The sequence below is a fragment of the Amblyomma maculatum genome, chromosome 9 (assembly GCF_055883805.1).
Source record: "Amblyomma maculatum isolate TAMU_Amacu chromosome 9, ASM5588380v1, whole genome shotgun sequence".
Lineage (NCBI taxonomy): Eukaryota > Metazoa > Arthropoda > Arachnida > Ixodida > Ixodidae > Amblyomma > Amblyomma maculatum.
The window spans coordinates 216,439-237,479 of NC_139352.1; the positions used below are offsets into that span (position 1 = coordinate 216,439).

Here is a 21,041-nt window from a genome sequence, read left to right on the forward strand (position 1 = left end):
GAAGACCTTGAGAGTTCCAGTGGAAGAAGTGGCTAGCTGAAGATAGAGCACGTACTTCACATCGGGTAGTGCCGTGCGATGGCCTCGATCAACCGTAGGAAAGGGTCGCTGCAACGCCGTCGCCCGTTGATCGACAACCACCACATCCACGCGAGGTGCGAGTCCGTGAGGCCATCCGTCATCCGCCACCCGCTTCGTATCAGCCGGTTCTTGACTTTCTGCCATGCGCTTTCAATATTCTGCGTGTGCGCGCCGGTAACGGGGTTCACGAAAAACTGTGTATGGTTCACAGTTTTGTGAATCAAGTTCATGTTTACCCCGTTACCGTCCACCAATCCCGGCACACACTGGTAGGCCGCCCACTCGTCGCTGAGGATGGTGGTCCCCGGACGGACGTTTGCGGAGATGATGGCTCCAAGTGTCGCTGAGTCCCGCCGGTCGACCTTGAAGAGTCGCAGCTCTTTTGTGGCCACCCATATCATGCCGAAAATCCATGGGCCGCGATCGATGACGCCACCGTAATTGTTCTGCCTGTGGGGCGGAACGTTATCGCCTGCCAAAAGGCGGCCGCGGTTGTACTTTCTCTTGCCGCGCATGAGGCACTCATCGACCTGCACATCCTCACCGGAACCGCCCATCGGCGGCTGCAGCTGGAGCTCGGCGCAGCAGACTTTGCGAACGTAATTGCACCAGTCGGTGCACGTTTGTTTGGAAATGTCGTTGCCTTCCATAGCCCTGGTGCTGGTGATTGAAACGTCCTTTGCCATGCAATAGGTGATATAAAGGGCATATGATCGCGACAACTTGACATTTGGGCGGCCGAGGCTGTCCTTTCTGGCGAAAAAACTTGCTGAGGTGCCAGCGGTCGCCTGAAGAGCTGCGGGCCCGTGCAGTGCAGCGGTGCCGTGCAGCTGCGAAAGCTGCTTCCGGCATCTATTGCACCGAAATTGGGCCCGTCGTCCGTTCGTCGACTTCCGATAGAAGGTGACTACTTGTCCATCGCAGGTCGGGCGAGCGCTGTTGAAACCCAGCTGGCCACACACTCCCCAAAACTCCGCCGTCGCCGGACGACCGACAGGGGCCGTCGAAGCTTGGGGTCGCACCGCTGACGACTGGGGTGCCAGTCCCAAACCTCTCACGAAGTCTTCCTGGACCCTTGCGTCATCCATGATTCGGCCCATTTCACAGAACTTAGGGTCCTTACGGGGGGCAGCCATCATGAATATCGAGCAGTCGCAACAAATCCAGAGAGATGCAAGAGAACGACTGAAAGAAGGCCCGGCATTTTATACCATCGTGGCCAGGCTGTTGGCGCTCTCCTCGCCCTCACCTTCCAATCGGCGAGCCTCTCTCACCGTCACCCTCAATTTAAAAAAAAACAACAAAAAAAAAACTCATTTCCTGGCGCTCTCTCGCCCTCGCCCTCATCCCAACTTAAACTGCTGGTCCTCACACACCCTCATCCTCAATTCTTATCTTTCCCCCCTCACCCTCAACCTCATGTTCAGCAGCTTTAATCTTGTAGTTATTTTTCATTATTTTCGACCTATGACAATGTTCTTGAGTCGAAGTAGACGCAAACAATTCTCCTCTGCATCCGCTGTCGGCGGTGTCAAGCCGCGTAGATAATTTATGCTTAACAATCAGAATTTGGAGAGAATAATACTGGACTTTAAGACGCGGGCTGCGTTCATGCTGTGGCGAATCACTGGCAAGAGCCATCTGGTACATGTTCCGACAGCTGCTGACAATGAGATATGCACTGCGCCGGGAAACCAGGGGCTGTGAAAAGTGCAAAGCAAAATTGTGACAGTGCCCTAAGCCACCAATAAAAGGCGAAATTGTGAGAAGGAAGGAAAATAGCTACTTCCGTAGTTCACCGGGCAAACCTGCCCACCGATTCGCTCTCCGTATGTTTGAAGGAGATAGAGCGACGAAATATTCCACAGTCCACACCGCGTGAAGATGGAAATGGTACGAACAACTTCTATCCAGCCTCTTACGGAAGGCATGAGGCTTATACGGCATACTAAAAAACAGAACAATGCAATGTAATTTAAGGAACAGAGAAACGCTATTCAGCAGAAGCCTAATCTCTCGCTCCCTTCGATTTTAGGGAAAGGGGACACAGCATGCAAGCCTGGGGCCGTGTGCTACAGTTTCAGATATGTACCCCCGTGCATAAACTCCACGCCTTCCGAGATATCTGCCCGCCAAATTTTTCTGACAGAGAAGCAGTTATTTCTGAGATATACGAGCCCTCCTTGACATACTTTCCATCTTATCCAAGCAATTTTGTATGGCACATATTTTTATACTGAAAAAATGCAATCGTTTCGGTTCGCGTGGATTATACCACTTTTGTCCGCGGCAATTTGGCAGACGCCGCGTAAAAAAGCGGTTCTTTGGGCATGGCGCCGCAAGTGCCACCAACGATCTGTTCCGGTCGCGTCCCTCCAGGAACAAACAGAAAACACAAAGTCAAACACGTAATTCTGTTGCGCTTCTGATTATCACAGACGCCACCGCACCTAAGACCGTTTTTTGTTTATTTTCAATTACTGTTGAAGTTACACGACAACAGAACGGGACAGCGTCTAACTAGAGCATTACGGCGGGAAAGGTGAACAGGCCAGCGTTCCGTGCATAAGGCTTCGTTATGCTTCCTAAAGAGCGTGCCTAATCTAGGTACAGTTATGAAAAAAAAAAAGCTGCGCTTTGTACGGGACCAGAAAAGCAACACACATGCGCCAACTAGCCCGAATCCACACTCTGCATCAGTTCACCTGTGTTCGCATCTCCTGACCTGTCCCATTCAGGGCAGTATATCCGCATATTCAAAAAGCGGAGACCGGATTGCCTGCGCTATCAAGGCAAAAGCCGTAGAAAAATGAAACTCACCTCGAACCTGCATGACGTAGTGCACACATTTTGCTTGGACCGCGCCTTTCTCGAAAATATCCTGGGGCACACACAGCCACAATAGAAACGTATTCGCGCACATTGTGCACGGACATTCTTGAGCATATAAAATTTGCAACAGCCCACCAAAGTGTTGATTTGAACATAAACGTCAACAATTTTAGTTGTCCGACCGAAAGCTACACAGCAGCACGAAGTCACAAACTGAATAGCTTGCCCACCCATTCCTGCAGATCGCTGTCTTTTTTTTTTTTTTTTTTTTTTTCTGACGGGGAGGGGGGGGGGGGGGGAGTGTAAGTTAGAGGAATACCCCTCGTTTAGGCAGAGAGCGCAGGAAATGAACGAATGGCAGTGGACTGAGAGCAATGCTGTCATGCGCATGCTTGTCTCCACCCGGTGCCTCAGGGAGATCTGATAAGACAGCCACAGCTGTCACTTGAGTCCGGCCGTGGACCGGCGTTACTAAGCGCGTGTGGTCTGCCCGCCGCGCGGAAGAGTTTTTTTTTTTTTTTTTTTTTTCTAACGGCTTTTCTAATGACCGCTGCCCTCGCTGTGGGGGGAGTCTAGCCTGTCGTCTGCGCATTGCAACAGGGAGCACAGCTCAGCGCACAATTGCTTGCTTAGTACTTTATCTGTCGCCTCCCATGTGGTGTGGCTCTGTCCTAGTACAGAGTTGGTCTTCAAACGAAGCGCCGCCAGCCAAAGCTCTCAGGCGTGCGGTTGAGGCGCGCCTCGGCTACCAACGTTCAGGCTACAACTTTCTGGATCTCTGTACCCCACCCGATGGAACATCTTACCGGCCTAGTACGAGTAGTGGCTTTCGTTGCTTCGTTTTTAGTGTGTTAGCAACATACACATGGTGTATGCGTGTGTGTTTGGCACAAGGCAGAAAAAGGGACAGGACGCTATCTGAAAGCACGCACCTCGCTCACACGAGAAGCGACACGGGGAATCTGTAGAAGAGAGGAGGCCTCTTTTCTTCCGCAGAAATGACTAAGCACAATCTAAAAGCAGTCATGTCAATTTTAATCTGACATACAGATTCAAGAGGACACACGCCATGACTATGCGCGGGATTAGGTTGTGTTGCGCATTCGAAAGTACGTATCACGCAAACCCTCGTAGTTTTGTTCCCCGAAATCATCTTCTTGATGGGACCTAGCAGACGTTTTAACAATATGCGAGACACATGATTTCTGGTGCGACTCTCGCCTTGGCGGCATGCACATAAGTACTTAATCTCAGCTGGTCATCTTGACCTTAACAAAGTTCAATGAAACTTCAAAAATTCTCATAAAGTCGGAAGCTATCATATAGCAGCCCATTTTAACTAAACCAACCGAATGAGTCCGAGCGACCTGGACTCCTGGAGGGCTAAACTTCGATGTCACCCTCCCATCTCAATCGGTAACAAAAAAAAAAAAAAAAAACCATTCCACAGCGGGTCAGGCACGGGCCGTGCAGACCTCTATCACCGAGTGTGAAGTGATGTTTCGTACCTTTCCACGAATCTAAACACTGCTTTGTCTTAGTTAAAAAATTCCAGTTCAACAGCTCCGCTATTTCTGCAGAATTGAACCAGCATCACATTTTCGTTTTACTTGCTTTCGATAGGGAGACCTTGAAAGCCGACATAAATGGGGTCCACCTCTACAGTGAAGCTGCTATTCGCAAAGTAATGGAAGTGTAAGAACACTGGCACACTGGCGTGTGTGAGAAAACTTTCTATCAAGATAGTTCAACTCATTAAGTAATTAGATAAGGCGACCGAGGTTTCAACTGCTAACGCAAGAGGCGAATTCCATCTTAAGGCGGTATGCTTCGCATACCTTTTTCTACCGTGGAAATTTGATGGTAATATGGAATTGCAACGGGTCTTGTACCTTGCTCCTCTTCACTGTGGCGGTGCTCCTCAATAGCATCACTGGCAAGCGTCTCTAAAACAGAGGTGGCCACCTTACAGGGAAATCGCACTGATCAGTGTTTGCAGCTTGTACGCCCACGCTATGTGTCATTTTGTGTAGGCTTGATTGGTCAAGAATGGCATGCAGGTAGTTTTTAGCAATAAAGTAAGACGCTTGAAAAGTGCTGACTGGTTATTTAAAATACCTTTTTTAGCGAGGCTGATAGTTTCAGTACGCTTGGAATTTGCGGCCAGCAATAAATATGGACACCGTGCAGGAACGCAGGAGGCATGCACCCGCGGTTAGGGAGCCTAGGTGTTACGCCGCGGCGCCCGGCCAGACTTATGGGCCGCTATCTTGGTCCCCAGCTTTCGTGTGGCGCACTTTGTATACAGTCAAAACCTGATTTAACGAAAATCCCGATTTAACAAAGATATCCCGATTCCCCTCATACGCTCGAAACCTACCTCCGGGCACCCACCGGTAAAAATCGATACAAGCGTCCCCCGGCCTGGCGCTCGGCTTTTCTTGGGGTGTGCGTTTCGGAGAAGCTCCGTAAACCCCTCTGCGTCCTCCTTCCCGGTGAGCCCAAGCCCAGTTTCGAACCTCGCAGCCTGTAAAGGTGGTTCATGTTCGTCTTGCAAAGGTACTCTTTTTGAGCCTCCGCTGCAGTGCTGCCTTTTAGCCGCAGCCTCGGATGCAGAAGTTAGGAACATGCTTTGAGTAACTTGAAATAACGAAAATAATTTCGTTATCCGTCCCGATGTAACGATCCTTTTGCTGAGAAATGTAGGCGAAAAAGTCTATTTTTGGTCTATTTTGTACAAAACACTCAAGGATGTATTGGCTGCGAGCCAACAGTAACATCATGCACCAACTACGGCCCGCTTTTGAGCTGCGCGGTACGAAACGCGAGTTATATTGATGTTAATTGGCGAGATTTCACCAGCGGTAGAAAGCCACTCCGTCGACCCGGTGTCGGCAGCAGTACCGCATGCCAACACCGAGACAAATTAGAGTAGCCGTTAATCTGCTCAGACGGTTTCACGAAACACATGAGAAAAAACACACAAAAAATCTCTGCAGATATTGTTTACAAACCGCAAGCAAGCAAAGATCACCGACGTCTTTGCTGCGAAAGAAATTTAGTCCCCTGGGACCCCTCTTGCCGAGGTAAACTTTTCGTTGCTTCTTTTAATAAGCGCTATCGGTGTCGGTGGTTGTGCGGACCGCGATTTCATTGTAGCAACATAGCATAGTGAACAAGTTGGTATTGCATTGAAAGATGACGTAACAGTACAGCTTCCCATGGTCCTTGGTTTATGTTGGCTGTTACGTCCTTTCAAAACACGATTTCATTTTCAGCGCATTTACGCTTTGTAAATATGATGTCGCGGTACTTCCCGATCCCGCGTCACCATATAATAATCAACTTTATCGGATAAAACGACTGAGAAAAGCCTTCCGCGATTTAACGAAGTTCCTGATTTAGCGAAATATTTCGCGACTCCCCTCAACTTCGTTAATCGAGTTTTAACTGTATCTAAAACCCGGGTGTAGTAAAATGAGAATTTGGCCGTATTACCCGATTAGGTGCGTTACGTGTCTTTCATTTCGGACGGGGGGGGGGGGGGGGGGGGGGGGAGAGGGGTCACAGTTAATGTGTAGCATTACGTGGGTGATGAGCGCCGTGCACAGAATGTACAGGACTCGTACGCTGTAGCTGTGAAGCTGCCTTTTATTCTGCGAGTACAGCGCCAGTATTGTTATATCAATGGAAAGCTTATGCCAAACATAATTGCACTAAAAGCATTGCAGCAGCTAACCACTCGAAAGTTAATTAGTTTACTGTTATTAAGAATTAAACTTTATGATAAAACGTCGTCATATATCGTCGAACAGTTTACGTCAGGTATAATTGCACTTGATTGCTTGCAGACCTTAATTAATGGTCGTTAATGAATTAACTGTGATTTAAAACTGAGCTTCATGTTATAACATAAAGTCGCACATAAATGGATGGCTTATACCGCGTACGACTGCTATGCTCTACTTAGCGGTTTTAGTTAATAACCATTAATAAGTTAACTTGATTAAGAATTGAACTTTAAGCTACAATTTTTCATTTTCATTTCATTTTATTATCCTAAAGGCCCAAGTGGGCCTTACATAGGGAGGGAGAAGTCATAAAAAACATTGTTAAAACGTTACATAGTGTCATCACATGTTAACAAGAAAAAATGAGAAAAAAGTGATATACACAACTAACAAACAACTACAAACAATATTACATACGTAGATTAACGGCAACACGAGCCACGGCCGGTCTCGAGGGAGAGCGCGCGCTCTTTCTTACGGCCTTCTCAATCGCCGCGGGAAGAATGGGAACTTTTCTCCTCGAGTCACGCTCTCCGCCGCTGCAAGGGGCGCGACCTGCTCACTGTTCGCTCCGCATCTGCTTCAGTGGCGGCGGGTGGCTTTTGCATGGTTTCGCGCTGTCGCTCGTTTGTTTCGTAGTAAGTGCAGCCCCGAAATGAAAGGGCTCAGCAGGTAGATGCTGCAGCGGCATGTCGTCAGCGTACTACACACGTGAACCGAGTATATAAGAAACACTGTTGCTCAGCAAGCGTTCGACAAGCATATTACATTCATTGCGGCATGGCAGCTATTGTTGTCCATTTTAATCCGAAATTTCCTCAAGCCTGCACAAGAATAGCAAAAAGAAAAAAAAAAAGAACAATGAGCAGGGATCACATCGAAGCTTCTTCAAGGCTAACATTACAGCAACTCGTCTGCAACAGCAAAACCGTCTTTCAGCGTCAGATTCGAAACCATCCATATATAGCACCGAATATGAAAATAATTTCATAAAAAATGTAATGTAGGTTGCATAATGCTTGCATAATATAGGGTATTAGTATCATCATTTATTACCCCTTTAAAGGTCCTGTTCAGGACATTACATAAGGGGGGGGGGGGAGGCACAGGGTTGTTCAGCAGTCATACATGATCATAAATATAAAAGTAATATAGAAGTATAGAAAAAAAATATATCTATAGAAAATAACAAGATGAGATAAAAACACAAAATAGAAACAGCAGGTAAAACAAAGTGAAAAAAGACGAGTAACAAATTCAGATAAGTCATGGAAGAGTGGCAAAACTATAAAACAAATTCAAATAACAGCTATAGAAGTAAAACCGGCTGGTCAGTTTGCAGGGCTTGGTAGCTGACATAAGGTACAGGAAGATTATTTTTTTTTCATTGAGATAGTCGATTAGGAGCTGTCTGAATCTAGAAGGATTAGCCTCAATGACAATGTATTCGGGGAGGTTATTCCAGTTTACAATCGCGCTGGGAAGGAAGGATTTATTGAAGAAATTGGTGGAGCCGTGCAAACGCTGTAAGCTTGAAGAGTTAAATAAACGGCGAGATGATCGTACCGGAGCTCGTAGAAGATTTTCTCGAAGTGCTGGAAAGTTAAAGTAGTTTGTGAAAAAGACAAAGAATAGAAATTTTCCTGCGGAAAGCTAATGATTTGAGACCGAGAGATGATTTCAAGACTGTGATGCTGAACTGCGATTTGTACTGTGAGGTGATGAAGCGTGCTGCCCGATTCTGAATGGCTTCGAGTGAATCTATCAAGTAGGTCTGGTGAGGATGTACGAATGTACGTTTCATATGCTAGTTGTCTGGTGGCTGCGGTGGACATGGAAAGTGATCTGCTCATGAATCCGAGTGATTTGGAAGCACTAGCACATAGTTTGGTGATGTGGTCAGCACAAGTTAGGTTGGTTGTTATTTCGATGCCGAGGTACCTGTATGAATTTGTTTGAGAGAGCGCTATGGAGCTCAGGGAGTACGAGAAATGAAGAATGGAACGTTTACGTGAATTGTGCATGAATATACATTTCGAGACATTTAGCTGCATTAGCCAGTCGGAACACCACTTCTGAACTCGGGTTAGGTCATCCTGCAATATTTCCTGATCTCTGCTATTGATGATGCGGCGATAAATGACGCAGTCGTCCGCAAAGAGACGGACAGATGATAAAATACTAGATGGCAAATCGTTGTTGAAAATTGGGAAGAGTAACGGAGCAAGAACCGATCCTTGAGGGACCCTGGAGATTACTCTCGTAGTTTCGGATGCGGGATTGGCGATGACGGTGAATTGCAAACGGTTGGTTAAGAAACAGTGGATCCAGGATAAGACAAGAGGGTCAAGTGACAGACCTGAGATTTTGGAAAAGAGACGCTGGTGAGGAACGCGATCGAATGCCTTGGCGAAGTCTAAGTAAATGATATCGGTTTGGAAAGAAGCGTCTAGATTTAAGTGAATATCAGTTGTAAGTTCGAATAGTTGAGTTTCGCAAGAAAAACCTGTCCTGAAACCATGCTGATTGGGAAAAAAAAAAAACAATTGTAGTCAAGGTGAGATGCGATATGCGAGTATATTATATGTTCGAAAAGCTTACAAGAGATACATATTTGTGAAATTGGTCGATAATTTGAGGGGTCGGAGCGATCTCCAGCTTTGAAGACTGGTGTAACCTTGCTTAATTTCCAGTCGTCTGGAATCTGACTAGAACAGTCAAAGTAATGTAAGGTTGAGTTTTCAATGTTATTATCATTTATATATTAGCAAATGTGTTGTATGTAAACATTATTTTATTTTGCAAATAAATGCTGTTTTAATGAAATTTTACATGATATTATTCTTATTATGAAAACAATAAACAAATGGTTTGATATTTATGACACCGGCCACTTGTGCTGGAAGCAGTAAACAGAAGCTAATAAATGATTCAGCTGGTGATACTCGATTGAGTAGCCGACAAACGAGTTCACTTGCTATATCGAAAGCATCCAAGAAACTTCTAAAGCGTTAAAGAAGGAAACTTTCACTGAAGAAACATTTCAAGAAATGCTGTTCATCACGAGTCTACTCTACAAGTGGTAGAATACCTCTTGGGGAAAGGTGTCGGCTCCGTCCTCACCAGGAAACTCAATAGTGGCCTCATTGAGGCTCTCTTAGGGAAAGTAAGGCTAATGTGTGGAGAGAACGACATGCTAGATGCGAGGGCCGTAACAGCAGCACTTGACCACATTGTCAAGACGGACGTTTCATCTTGGAGCAAAATCAAGGCGGTTTACGTCGATGCCGAAGAAATCATTTCTGGTCGGCCACAATCAGTAACCGAGGAAATGAAGGAATTGTGGTGGTATCTTCTGTCATCCCATTACTGTCACATATTCCGGTTTACCTTACGTCGATGGATACATTGATAAGTTAATCAGTGACCTCGGGTGTGACGCTGCGCTATCTTTCTTGAAACTAGCGAAAGAAGCAGCCCCATGTACACTCTTCTACGCGGACAACAATTCTAGGGGACTGCATTATCCGAAACCAGAGTTTATTGCCCTATTGAACAATGTTACCTTTAAAAAAAAAAAAGAAAACTCTTGCCTCTACCTCACACAAATGCTCTTGAAGTACTTCAAATCCTGATTCAGCTCTATTGAGCAATCGCCACTGCTGAGTTGCCCTGAAGGAATTAACAACAGCCTATAAGGTCCGCTTCTTTGATATCTGAAAAATTTATCAGAATCCTTCTTGTCAATTATGCCAAGAAAATGACAGACAGCAATTGCAGACCAGCTCCCTATATGAACAAACCGGCCAGGAAGATTGAGACTGAGTTTTCTAGCCGCAGGTCACGTTTAGATGAATTGATAAATATGTAGTACAATGCATAACTTTGAAGGACAATGTTTTTCATTGTTTGCCGCTCTTTTCAATTAGGCATAACTGTTCATGCCCATTTGCTTCATTAAAAGTTGTTTATCTATGTATTAAACCGACTACTTCTGCTATACACGTACGTGCGTCCGGGACTATATATACATATTCTGTCTTTCAACCGACTGATTTTTTTTTTAACGCAGCTAGAACAGCGCACACCACTAAACAACTGCACTTTTAAATATATGCGTAAATTTTGCTCCTTAGTATGATTCTGAGCCTAGCCATGAATTTTCGCCGGTGCCTCTTTTGGTCTAAACGAAAACAGAAGCTGTTGACAGAATCTCCAGCCAACAGTTTGCTATGCGCTCCCATCAGGTCGCGCTACACCTGCTTACAGCTTTCGAAAGAGCACTGCATAGCCTGATAAATTTATTTCTGTGCAAAAGTTAGGGGCAAAAATGTTGAAGTGCACCAGCTTTATTCGACCGCGCTCGGCCGCACTGACGAAGGCGCGCGCGCGCGTGGGCGGCGTTTACTATATTTTATTCCTCGTACACGATAAATCTTAGACGCTGATTACGGCGTCTTTGTATAAACCATAAAGGGTGAAATGTCAGGACCTGCCGGTTGCAACTGAGGCGGACGGAGCGAAGAGCAAGCGCGCGTTTCCCTTGCGCGTGAACGCGAGGCGCGGCGGGAGGTGGAAACAGACCCCATTGGTGAAGCCGTAAGAGAAGAGAAGCGCGCTCCCCCTCGAGACCGGCCGTACACGAGCACAAATCAGAGAGAGAAAAAAAAAAAAAATAAACGAGCGTAAAAACTTAAAACAGGCGAATTTCTCAGTTTATTAAGCATTTTCGACTAAGCAGGGAACATCGTTTCCAAGGCTTCTCTAAATTTTTCATGGTTCGTGAGGCAAACAATATTTTTATTTAGGTCGTTCCATTCACTAATTGAAAGATGAGGGAATGAAAACTGTAACAAATTTGGTCGCGCAAAAGAAGATTCCACTTTGTGATCATGGTCGCGGCGAGGAAAGATTTGAGTGGCCGGTTTTATTTTTTCGATGCTGTAATTTGAAGGGTTATAGTAAAGCTTGTGGAAAAATATTAGGCGATTAACGTTTCGCCTAATATATAAAATTTCAAGTCATATATCATTAGATAGCTTATATAGAGTACGCTCGGAATACAATAATTGCCAGTCTTTGTTAAAAGTTAATAATTTGTTAAGTGCGATAACAATTGAACTTCAGGCTACAACGTCAAGTCTAATTTGCCGTATATCACGGGAAAGCTTATGTTTGGTACGATTTCACTACAGCAATTGCCGGTCTTAGTTATTAACCGGTGATTAATTAATGACGATTAACAAATTACCTTTATAAGGTACAACAAGCCATACATCAATTACCGCAGCCGAACAGGACAGCTGTCATTGTTGAAGAATGGGCGCGTCCCCTCTCGCCGGCGGCATTTCGCTTCCCCATACCTCACTTGCCCAAGAATGTCGCTTGTGTCTTCGGGTGTTAGGGCCATCCCCGCTTGATTTGTTAGCGTTTCCCTTCTTAGGGCATGGCCGCCTATTTCGTGGGAAATCCTGAAGACACGCGTTCCCAGCCTCATTCGGGTTCTTGTGTGTGCTAACCAATCGGGCCGGCATTGAACGCGCATTATTTCCCTCCGTCACGGGCGCCCGACTGACCCTTGCAATCCCGAGGGGGTTCCTCCTCGCAAGACCTTTACAATGGTGTGTCCGCCGCCTGGTTGCGATGCATCTGGTAGCAATTAGCTTGTCGACCGTCGCTCAGCTTTCGCTTCTCAGGAGTATGCAGCGTCCGCCGTGCTTCCAACCGGGCACGTAGCAAGCAGCCTCGTCGGCGAGCCAAAAGAGCGAACCCCTACGCCTGCGGCCATTCGGGTGTTCGGGAAAACCGACCACCATACAATGGGCCACTGTCTGGGCTCGCAGTCCCGCGCACGCTTTTCAGCCGCTTAGTCACCGTCTGCGTGTTTCTCGCGCGGCCTTGAAATAAACGGTCAGCAGACAGCCAGGGCTCGTCCTTGTCCTTCCGCCTTGTGTCCTGTGGTTCCTTCATTGTTTATCCAATTCACCACATCACTCCAGCTATCCCACCCGCCAGTGTTGTCTGTTGAGCTAGCGACGCATGTTTGGTCCTCAGCTGAACCGGCGCGGATGGTCGCTCTGCATGCAGGAGAGAGTTGGCGCATGTACATTGCTGCCGTCCGACTTTTTCTTCACTGCTCACTGCGTGAAATTTCAGTTGCGCACTGCAGTGAATATTAATTGATAACTTGTACAGCTTTTTCGGTCGGAAAAACATCGGCGTAGTCGTAGTAGTAGTAGTAGTAGTAGTAGTAGTAGTAGTAGTAGTAGTAGTAGTCTGCACCGCGTGTCAGAAATAATCGGGGCCTGCTTCAAAAATAATATCATGGTGATTTGTGGTTCTAGTGATTGATGATTGATTGCTGTGCGATAGGTGATGATGAGTGAATAAATTGTAACTAATTTATAAATTGAATAAGTGAAAAAAAAAATGAAAAAGAGGCCTCAAAGGAGTCAAAGTGCTCACAATGTGAAGCCATTGCTTTACGATGCCAATTAAGAAATTTTCAGGGTCTGATAAATATGAAGAATTGAAAAATTGAAAATAAGGAAAAGGGGCTGAAAGTTGTGAAAACTCTCACAATGGAAACCCGATATGTACCTATGCTAGGTATTGGTGTGCAAAAATAAAAAAAGACCGAATTTAAAAAGTAAATTAGTGTAACGCATCGTCTATGCATGTGAAACGTTATAACGCCATACCTTTAATAATGGAGCTTTCCAAGGCGACATACTATCGGGTGTGGAGCATATAAAATTTTGCATAGCCATGTCTCATAGTTAGAACATGACTCGAGGTCATAACTGACTCATGACTAGTATTCGTAATGCAATGTAGCATGCCTCAGCTCTTTAAAAAGTAATTAATGTGCTGTGAGGTTTAGAGCGTGTAGAAACATTACGCATAGTCATCACTTGTCGCAGTCATCACTCTTGATTTAATAACTCTCATCATGGAGGACTACGGTTGATGTGCAGGCACTATATATGTTTCATTTCATTCATTTCATTCATTTTTCCCTTAAAGGCCCGAGGGCAATACATAAGGGGGAGCAAACTCAATACACAATGCGAATAAAAACATTAAAACATGGAAACAACAGGAAAACAGAACTAAGAAAGAATGCATGGGTCCAACGAAACAATATCAAGGCCATGACTGCTGCTAATTTATGTCGGAAGCTTTCGTCGGCTACTGCGGCCACTGTTCTCTCCTTCAAGGGATGTTCGGCGTAGAAGGGTTGGGGCAGGGTTGGGGCAGTGTCCCAACGCAGCACAGCAGACCTCTGTAACAAATGTCAGACGTGTGCAGGATCGTTTAACAAAATTCGCTAACATTCCCGGTGCTCCGTTACTGCAGTTTCTCCGATAACCATCGTCGTAGGCGACTAAGCGGCTGAAAAGCGTGCGCGGGACTGCGAGCCCAGACAGTGGCCCATTGTATGGTGGTCGTTTTTCCCGAACACCCGAATGGCCGCAGGCGTAGGGGTTCGCTCTTTTGGCTCGCCGATGAAGCTGCTTGCTACGTGCCCGGTTGGAAGCACGGCGGACGCTGTATACTCCTGAGAAGCCAAAGCTGAGCGACGGTCGACAAGCTAATTGCTACCAGATGCATCGCAACCAGGCGGCGGACACACCATTGTAAAGGTCTTGCGAGGAGGAACCCCCTCGGGATTGCAAGGGTCAGTCGGGCGCCCGTGACGGAGGGAAATAATGCGCGTTCAACGCCGGTCCGATTGGTTAGCACACATAAGAACCTGAATGAGGCTGGGAACGCGTGTCTTCAGGATTTCCCACGAAATAGGCGGCCATGCCCTAAGAAGGGAAGCGCTAACAAGCCGAGCGGGGATGGCCCTAACACCCGAAGACACAAGCGACATTCTTGGGAAAGTGAGGTATGGGGAAGCGAAATGCCGCCGGCGAAAGGGGACGCGGCCATTCTTCAACAATGACGGCTGTCCTGTTCAGCTGCGGTAATTGATATATGGCTTGTTGTACCTTATAAAGGTAATTTGTTAATCGTCATTAATTAATCACCGGTTAATAACTAAGACCGGCAATTGCTGTAGTGAAATTGAACCAAACATATAAGCTTTCCCGTGATATACGAAATATAAGACGACGTTGCAGCCTGAAGTTCAATTGTTATCACACTTAACTAATTATTAACTTTTAACAAAGGCTGACAATTATTGTATTCCAGGCGTACTCTATATAAGCTATTCAATGATATATGACTTGAAATTGTAGCTTAAAGTTCAATTCTTAATCACAGTTACCTTATTAATGGTTATTAGCTAAAAACGCCAAGTAGAGCATAGCAGTCGCACGCGGTATAAGCCATCCAATGATATATAACTTTATTTTATAACATGAAGTTCAGTTTTTAATCACAGTAACTCATTAACGACCATTAATTAGGTCTGCAAGCAGTCAAGTGCAATTATACCCGACGTAAACTGTTCGACGATATGTGACGACGTTGTATCATAAAGTTCAATTCTTAATCACAGTCAACTAATTAACTTTCGAGTAGTTAGCAGCTACAAAGCTTATAGTGCAATTATGCTCGGCATAAGCTTTCCATTGATATAACAATACTGGCGCGGTACTCGCGAAATAAAACGCAGCTGCTCAGCTGCAGCGTACGCGTCCTGTACACACATTCTGTGCATGGCGCTCGTCAGCCAAGTAATGCCGGAGTCTTTCAATATTGGTAATGCTACGACAAATGTCATTTTGGTTTAATTACAAAGCTGCGACCTCCCCCCCCCCCTCCTTCCACAAAAAGAAACAGAAACCTAATGCTCCTAACCAGGCAATACGGTCTAATTGTCATTTTACCTCATCCGGGTTCCCTGAAAAAGCATGCCACACAAAATCTGAGGACCAAGATGGCGGCCCACCAGGCTTGGGGTGTGCGCGAAACAAGTAATAGTAATGCACTTTAATTAGAACTCAAGAAGTTGTGGAAACCCAGGCCGCTATTTCCATTTTGTATTGCAAATGCGCTGCCACCCCGGACTTCGAGTCCCTCTTTTAGAATCACTTGGTCGCTTTCCCAATGCCGAGAACCCCTCTTGACGATGCCTCCCACCCCCCCCCCCCCCCACCTTCCCCTGCAATCTTCTCTTTTCGCGTTGGCGAGGGTTGGGAAAGGATGAGTATGGAAAGATAGGCGGGGGAGGGGGATTACGCCGGTAGAAGTAGATTTACTGAAGGTTTACTCACACTGGAAAACTGAAAACAATATTTTGAAACAGACAAAAATAAAGAGGTGCGGATTAAAGATCAAGCCTATAGTTCTGCACTAAAAGAAATGAAGTGTGTATTGCTAGTATGCATGATGTTGAATGCGGAGGGAGTAATTACATCACTTTATTCTGATAACAGCACATAAAATATGGAGTAAATTTAATAGCTTTAGCAGCCACTATCTGGATAATATATGCGGCCAGCCTTCACTACTTTTTCTCGTCTTATCGCGCCGTGCAAATAAAAGAAAAATTTAAGAGCACTGCAGAATCTGCATTGGAGTAATGCGAAAGCACAGATGCTTTTTTTTTTTCCTTTTCGCTGTTTTTGAATGTGGGTTGTATTTTTTTTTTTCTAACTGTTTCGTTGCGCGCCAATCCCTTCCTAAAGGAATTAGAGACAAAAAGTCTCTACTTCCGGTTGCACGAGGTCGCACCCTTGACGTCACCCTAGTGGACTGACTTAGTGATTTTAGTCTGATACATTCAAATTACGCGCTAATTCCTTACTATGCGCAGTACTTTTTGTTTCTACTTCCGGTTGCGTGACGTCACATCTTTGACGTTACATTCATTAACGTCTTGTTTACCCATTTTAGTCTTTGGTACTTTCAAATTACGCGCGAATCCGCTACTATGCCCCTTTTTTGGCTCTACTTCCGGTTGCGTGACTTCACATCCTTGACGTCCCCCTAACTGAATCACTAAATTAACGTCTTTGGTACTTTCAAATTGCACACCAATCCGTTACTATGCCCTTTTTTGGCTCTAATTCCGGTTGCGTGACGTCACATCCTTTACGTCACCCTGTTTGACTGGTTAATTAACTATTTTGGTCTTTGGCACTTTCAAATTGCGCGTCAGTCCCTTCCTATGCCCTCTTTTGGCTCGGCTTCAGGTTGCGTGACGTCACATATTTGACGTCACCTTAACTGATTTATTTATTACTTAATTACTTGATGCATCTTGACGTCACCCTAATTGACTGATTTAAAGAACTATTTTAGTATTTGATACATTCAAATGAGGCGCCCAGCGACTGGCTAATGAGACCATTTTCGCCTTTACTTTTAGACACTTTTGCAACTAATCAATTACCTAATTAACTTATTGAACCAATTATTTTTTCAAACACAACATTACGTCACCCTCTATTGATTGACACCACTCATTAACCTCTATCGCTTCACAATTACTCACAACTGTGGCCGACACAGTTTTGCGGACACGTTCTGCGGACGCGGTCTGCGGACGCGGTCTGCGGACGCGGTCTGCGGACAGAAATCTGTGGGCATAGCGAAGTAATGCTTGCCCATTATAAACATTATTTCATCCCGAACAGTGTTATTTCTCATCGCTGTTAAAATACGACTTATTTCACATCTGTTAAGGGAAGCTTTCGGTACTTGCATATCCTTGTCGCCTTCGACGCCTGCGTTTATTGCTCTCCCAAACACTAGCAGGCAGGCCAAATTGAATACACATTCATAGGCTGTTATAAAACACTGCCATGCGCCATTGCAACGTAATCTTGCACTGAAACCGTGTAGCGACACCCATCAGTACAGAAGCCTGCGCAGAAGCAATGCTCGGCATCACAGCTGGGGTGTGCACGAAAAAGAAAGTGTCGAAACCCAGGTCACTATTCCCATGCAGTATTGTAAATGCGTTATGGTGAGTCAGTGCTGCGATATTTAGAAAATATAAACCGAACAGCCATGCGTTGAAGATTTCGAGAACATTAATGTTAGTGTTTGTGTGTGAATCCCAAGCAGTGCACACGTACTCAAGTTTAGGTCTAATCATGGTTTTATATGCTAGCTGTTTGACGTCGGAAGGAGCTTGTGTTATGTCTAAGAAAACAAAGGTTACGGAAGGAAGACGAGCATACAGTTTAAATATGTTTGTTCTAGCTAAGGTTATTCGTTAGTGTTACAGCGAGGTATCTGTAATCTTCGACTTCTGAAAGGTTCCGGGGTGGAAGACTGTATGAAAAAGAATGGCGGCTCATTCTCTTCGTAATCCACATAAATACTGTCTTGTCAGCATTTCATTTTATTCCCCATTTATTACACGATTCGGTAATACTATATAAGTTAGAATTAAATAAAATCTGGTCACCTGGAACATTAATTTTGTTATACAGAACACAATCATTGGCAAACAATCTAATTTGAACAAGGCGAATAATGACGTCGATAATATCATTAATATAGATAAGAAAGAGTAGTGGCCCAATTGGACACTGCCCTGCGGGACACCGGAGGTTACTGGAAGTTGGCTGGAACAGTGATCATCGATACTGACATATTGAAATCGGTCGGATAAATAAGCTGAAACCCAGTTAATAATAAATGAAGGGAGACCAATGGTTTCTAGTTTATGGATAAGTTTACTGCGCGGAACTAAATCAAAGGCTTTTTTAAAATCTCGAAATATGACTTCTACTTGGCCGGAATGGTCAAGAACCTGAGCAAAATTGTGAACGACGGATGTGAGCTGGGCGACTGTGGAAAAGCCTTTCCGAAATCCATGCTTGAATGGCGCTAATATGTTGTCGTCAAGAAAGGTTTTTATGCAATTAGCTAAAATATGTTCAAGAAGTTTGCAGCATGATGAGGTCAATGATATAGGGCGATAATTAATAAACAATGCGGCATCACCTTTCTTATGTATGGGTTCTACACGGGCCACCCCCCAGTCGGAAGGCAGACTTGAAGACAAGAGAGAAGCTCGAAAAATGATGGTAAGAAAGTGAGAAATCATTTCAGCATAACGATTTAAGAATGAATTAGGTAAATTATCAGGGCCAGGACTTGCTCTTGTTTTAAGATTCAACAACATTGCAAACACACCAGGTTGAGACACAAGATCATGTATGGCCTGTGAACAAGAAACAGGAGTTACAAAATTATCTGGAGGTGTGAAAAAACACGATGTGAAAATTTAAATTAAAATTTTCAGCAATATCTGTCTTGTTGCTGAGCAGCGCCCCCTCGTGCCTCATCGAAGGTAGGGATTTCTTCTTCTGTTTGCTGAGCAAATTCCAGGAATTCTGAGGGGCATTATGTATAAACTTCGGCAAAATAGTTTGAAAGTAATGGCGCTTAGCAGCCGCTACTGCTTTAATCAAAGAAACCTGCTTCATTTCTATGGTGTTGCGGGGAACATGTACTCTTCTTAAGCGTTTGAGTCTTCTTTTTTGAAGCAAGATATATCGCGTAATCCAGGGATAAGATTTGCCAGTTCTTTTTATTCTTGATGGAATAAATGGAGTGATACAATATGTGGTCATGTGTTTAAATTTAGACAACAGAACAGACGGGTCACTACCTTCAAAGCTGCTAAGACACCAATCTAATAATCTAGTACGCTCTCATCCCTGGCACGCGAGAAATCTTTTACAAATACGGTTTTCGACTGTCCTTCAAGTTTATCAGCAACAAAATCCTTGATGGATCGAGACAGTAAATGTTTCAAGAGAACGGCTCACAAAAATCAAGTCAAGAACGGAATTAGATGAACCATAAATACATGTAGCTTCTCCTACTATTTGTTTTAAATTGTTACATAGCATGATATGAAACAAATTGCCAGAATGTGCGCAGTGTCGTTGTTTAGAAGTCTGAATTCTTTTTTTTTTTTATCTGCTCACTGTGTCAGTCATTCTGTCGAGTACGTTGCGATGGCAGTTTCGCTCTTGTGTTTGTAATGTCATCCCATGAAAACATTTGGCCCGCCACGACCCACTTATCACTCCCTAATTTAACTTTCATTTTCTTGTCTCTTTCTGGTTTGGCACTCTCCCATAAAAGTTTTCGTTTCCTGACGGTTTCTTTCGAATAGTCGTTTTGAATAGACACATTCTTTTCTTTGAGCTTGTATGTCGTGGCGCGCTCAACCCGAAGTCTTTATTCCTGCGTAAAACGACGAGTTAAAGACGACTCTACGAGATCCAAAATCATTTCGCAGAGGTCTTCTTTACACTCAGATGCAGTATCATGCTCGTGCGTGTGGTTAGTTTGGCTTAAACTATTATGGAACGCCTGCGAGGCGCTGTAGACGCGAGCGGAATGTCGTGGCGCGCTCAACCCGAGGTCTTTATTCCTGCGTAAAACGACGAGTTAAAGACGACTCTACGAGATGCAAAATCATTTCGCAGAGGTCTTCTTTACACTCAGATGCAGTATCATGCTCGTGCGTGTGGTCAGTTTGGCTTAAACTATTATGGAACGCCTGCGAGGCGCTGTAGACGCGAGCGGAATGTCGTGGCGCGCTCAACCCGAAGTCTTTATTCCTGCGCAAAACGACGAGTTAAAGACGACTCTACGAGATGCAAAATCATTTCGCAGAGGTCTTCTTTACACTCAGATGCAGTATTATGCTCGTGCGTGTGGTCAGTTTGGCTTAAACTATTACGGAACGCCTGCGAGGCGCTGTAGACGCGAGCGGAATGTCGTGGCGCGCTCAACCCGAAGTCTTTATTCCTGCGTAAAACGACGAGTTAAAGACGACTCTACGAGATCCAAAATCATTTCGCAGAGGTCTTCTTTACACTCAGATGCAGTATCATGCTCGTGCGTGTGGTTAGTTTGGCTTAAACTATTATGGAACGCCTGCGAGGCGCTGTAGACGCGAGCGGAATGTCGTGGCGCGCTCAACCCGAGGTCTTTATTCCTGCGTAAAACGACGAGTTTAAGACGACTCTACGAGATGCAAAATCATTTCGCAGAGGTCTTCTTTACACTCAGATGCAGTATCATGCTCGTGCGTGTGGTCAGTTTGGCTTAAACTATTATGGAACGCCTGCGAGGCGCTGTAGACGCGAGCGGAATGTCGTGGCGCGCTCAACCCGAAATCTTTATTCCTGCGTAAAACGACGAGTTAAAGACGACTCTACGAGATGCAAAATCATTTCGCAGAGGTCTTCTTTACACTCAGATGCAGTATCATGCTCGTGCGTGTGGTCAGTTTGGCTTAAACTATTATGGAACGCCTGCGAGGCGCTGTAGACGCGAGCGGAATGTCGTGGCGCGCTCAACCCGAAGTCTTTATTCCTGCGCAAAACGACGAGTTAAAGACGA

At 45.1% G+C, this 21,041-nt stretch overlaps 2 protein-coding genes across 3 annotated transcripts in view; both read right to left on the minus strand.

The window, feature by feature from the left end:
- Positions 1-21,041, minus strand: part of LOC146178065 (vitellogenic carboxypeptidase-like) — a 151,139-nt gene that overhangs the window by 119,788 nt on the left and 10,310 nt on the right. The window lies entirely within an intron of this gene.
- Positions 57-638, minus strand: LOC146178067 (uncharacterized). Its single transcript, XM_084579693.1, has one exon. The coding sequence runs from the start codon at positions 636-638 to the stop codon at positions 57-59; it is 582 nt and encodes a 193-aa protein (XP_084435819.1).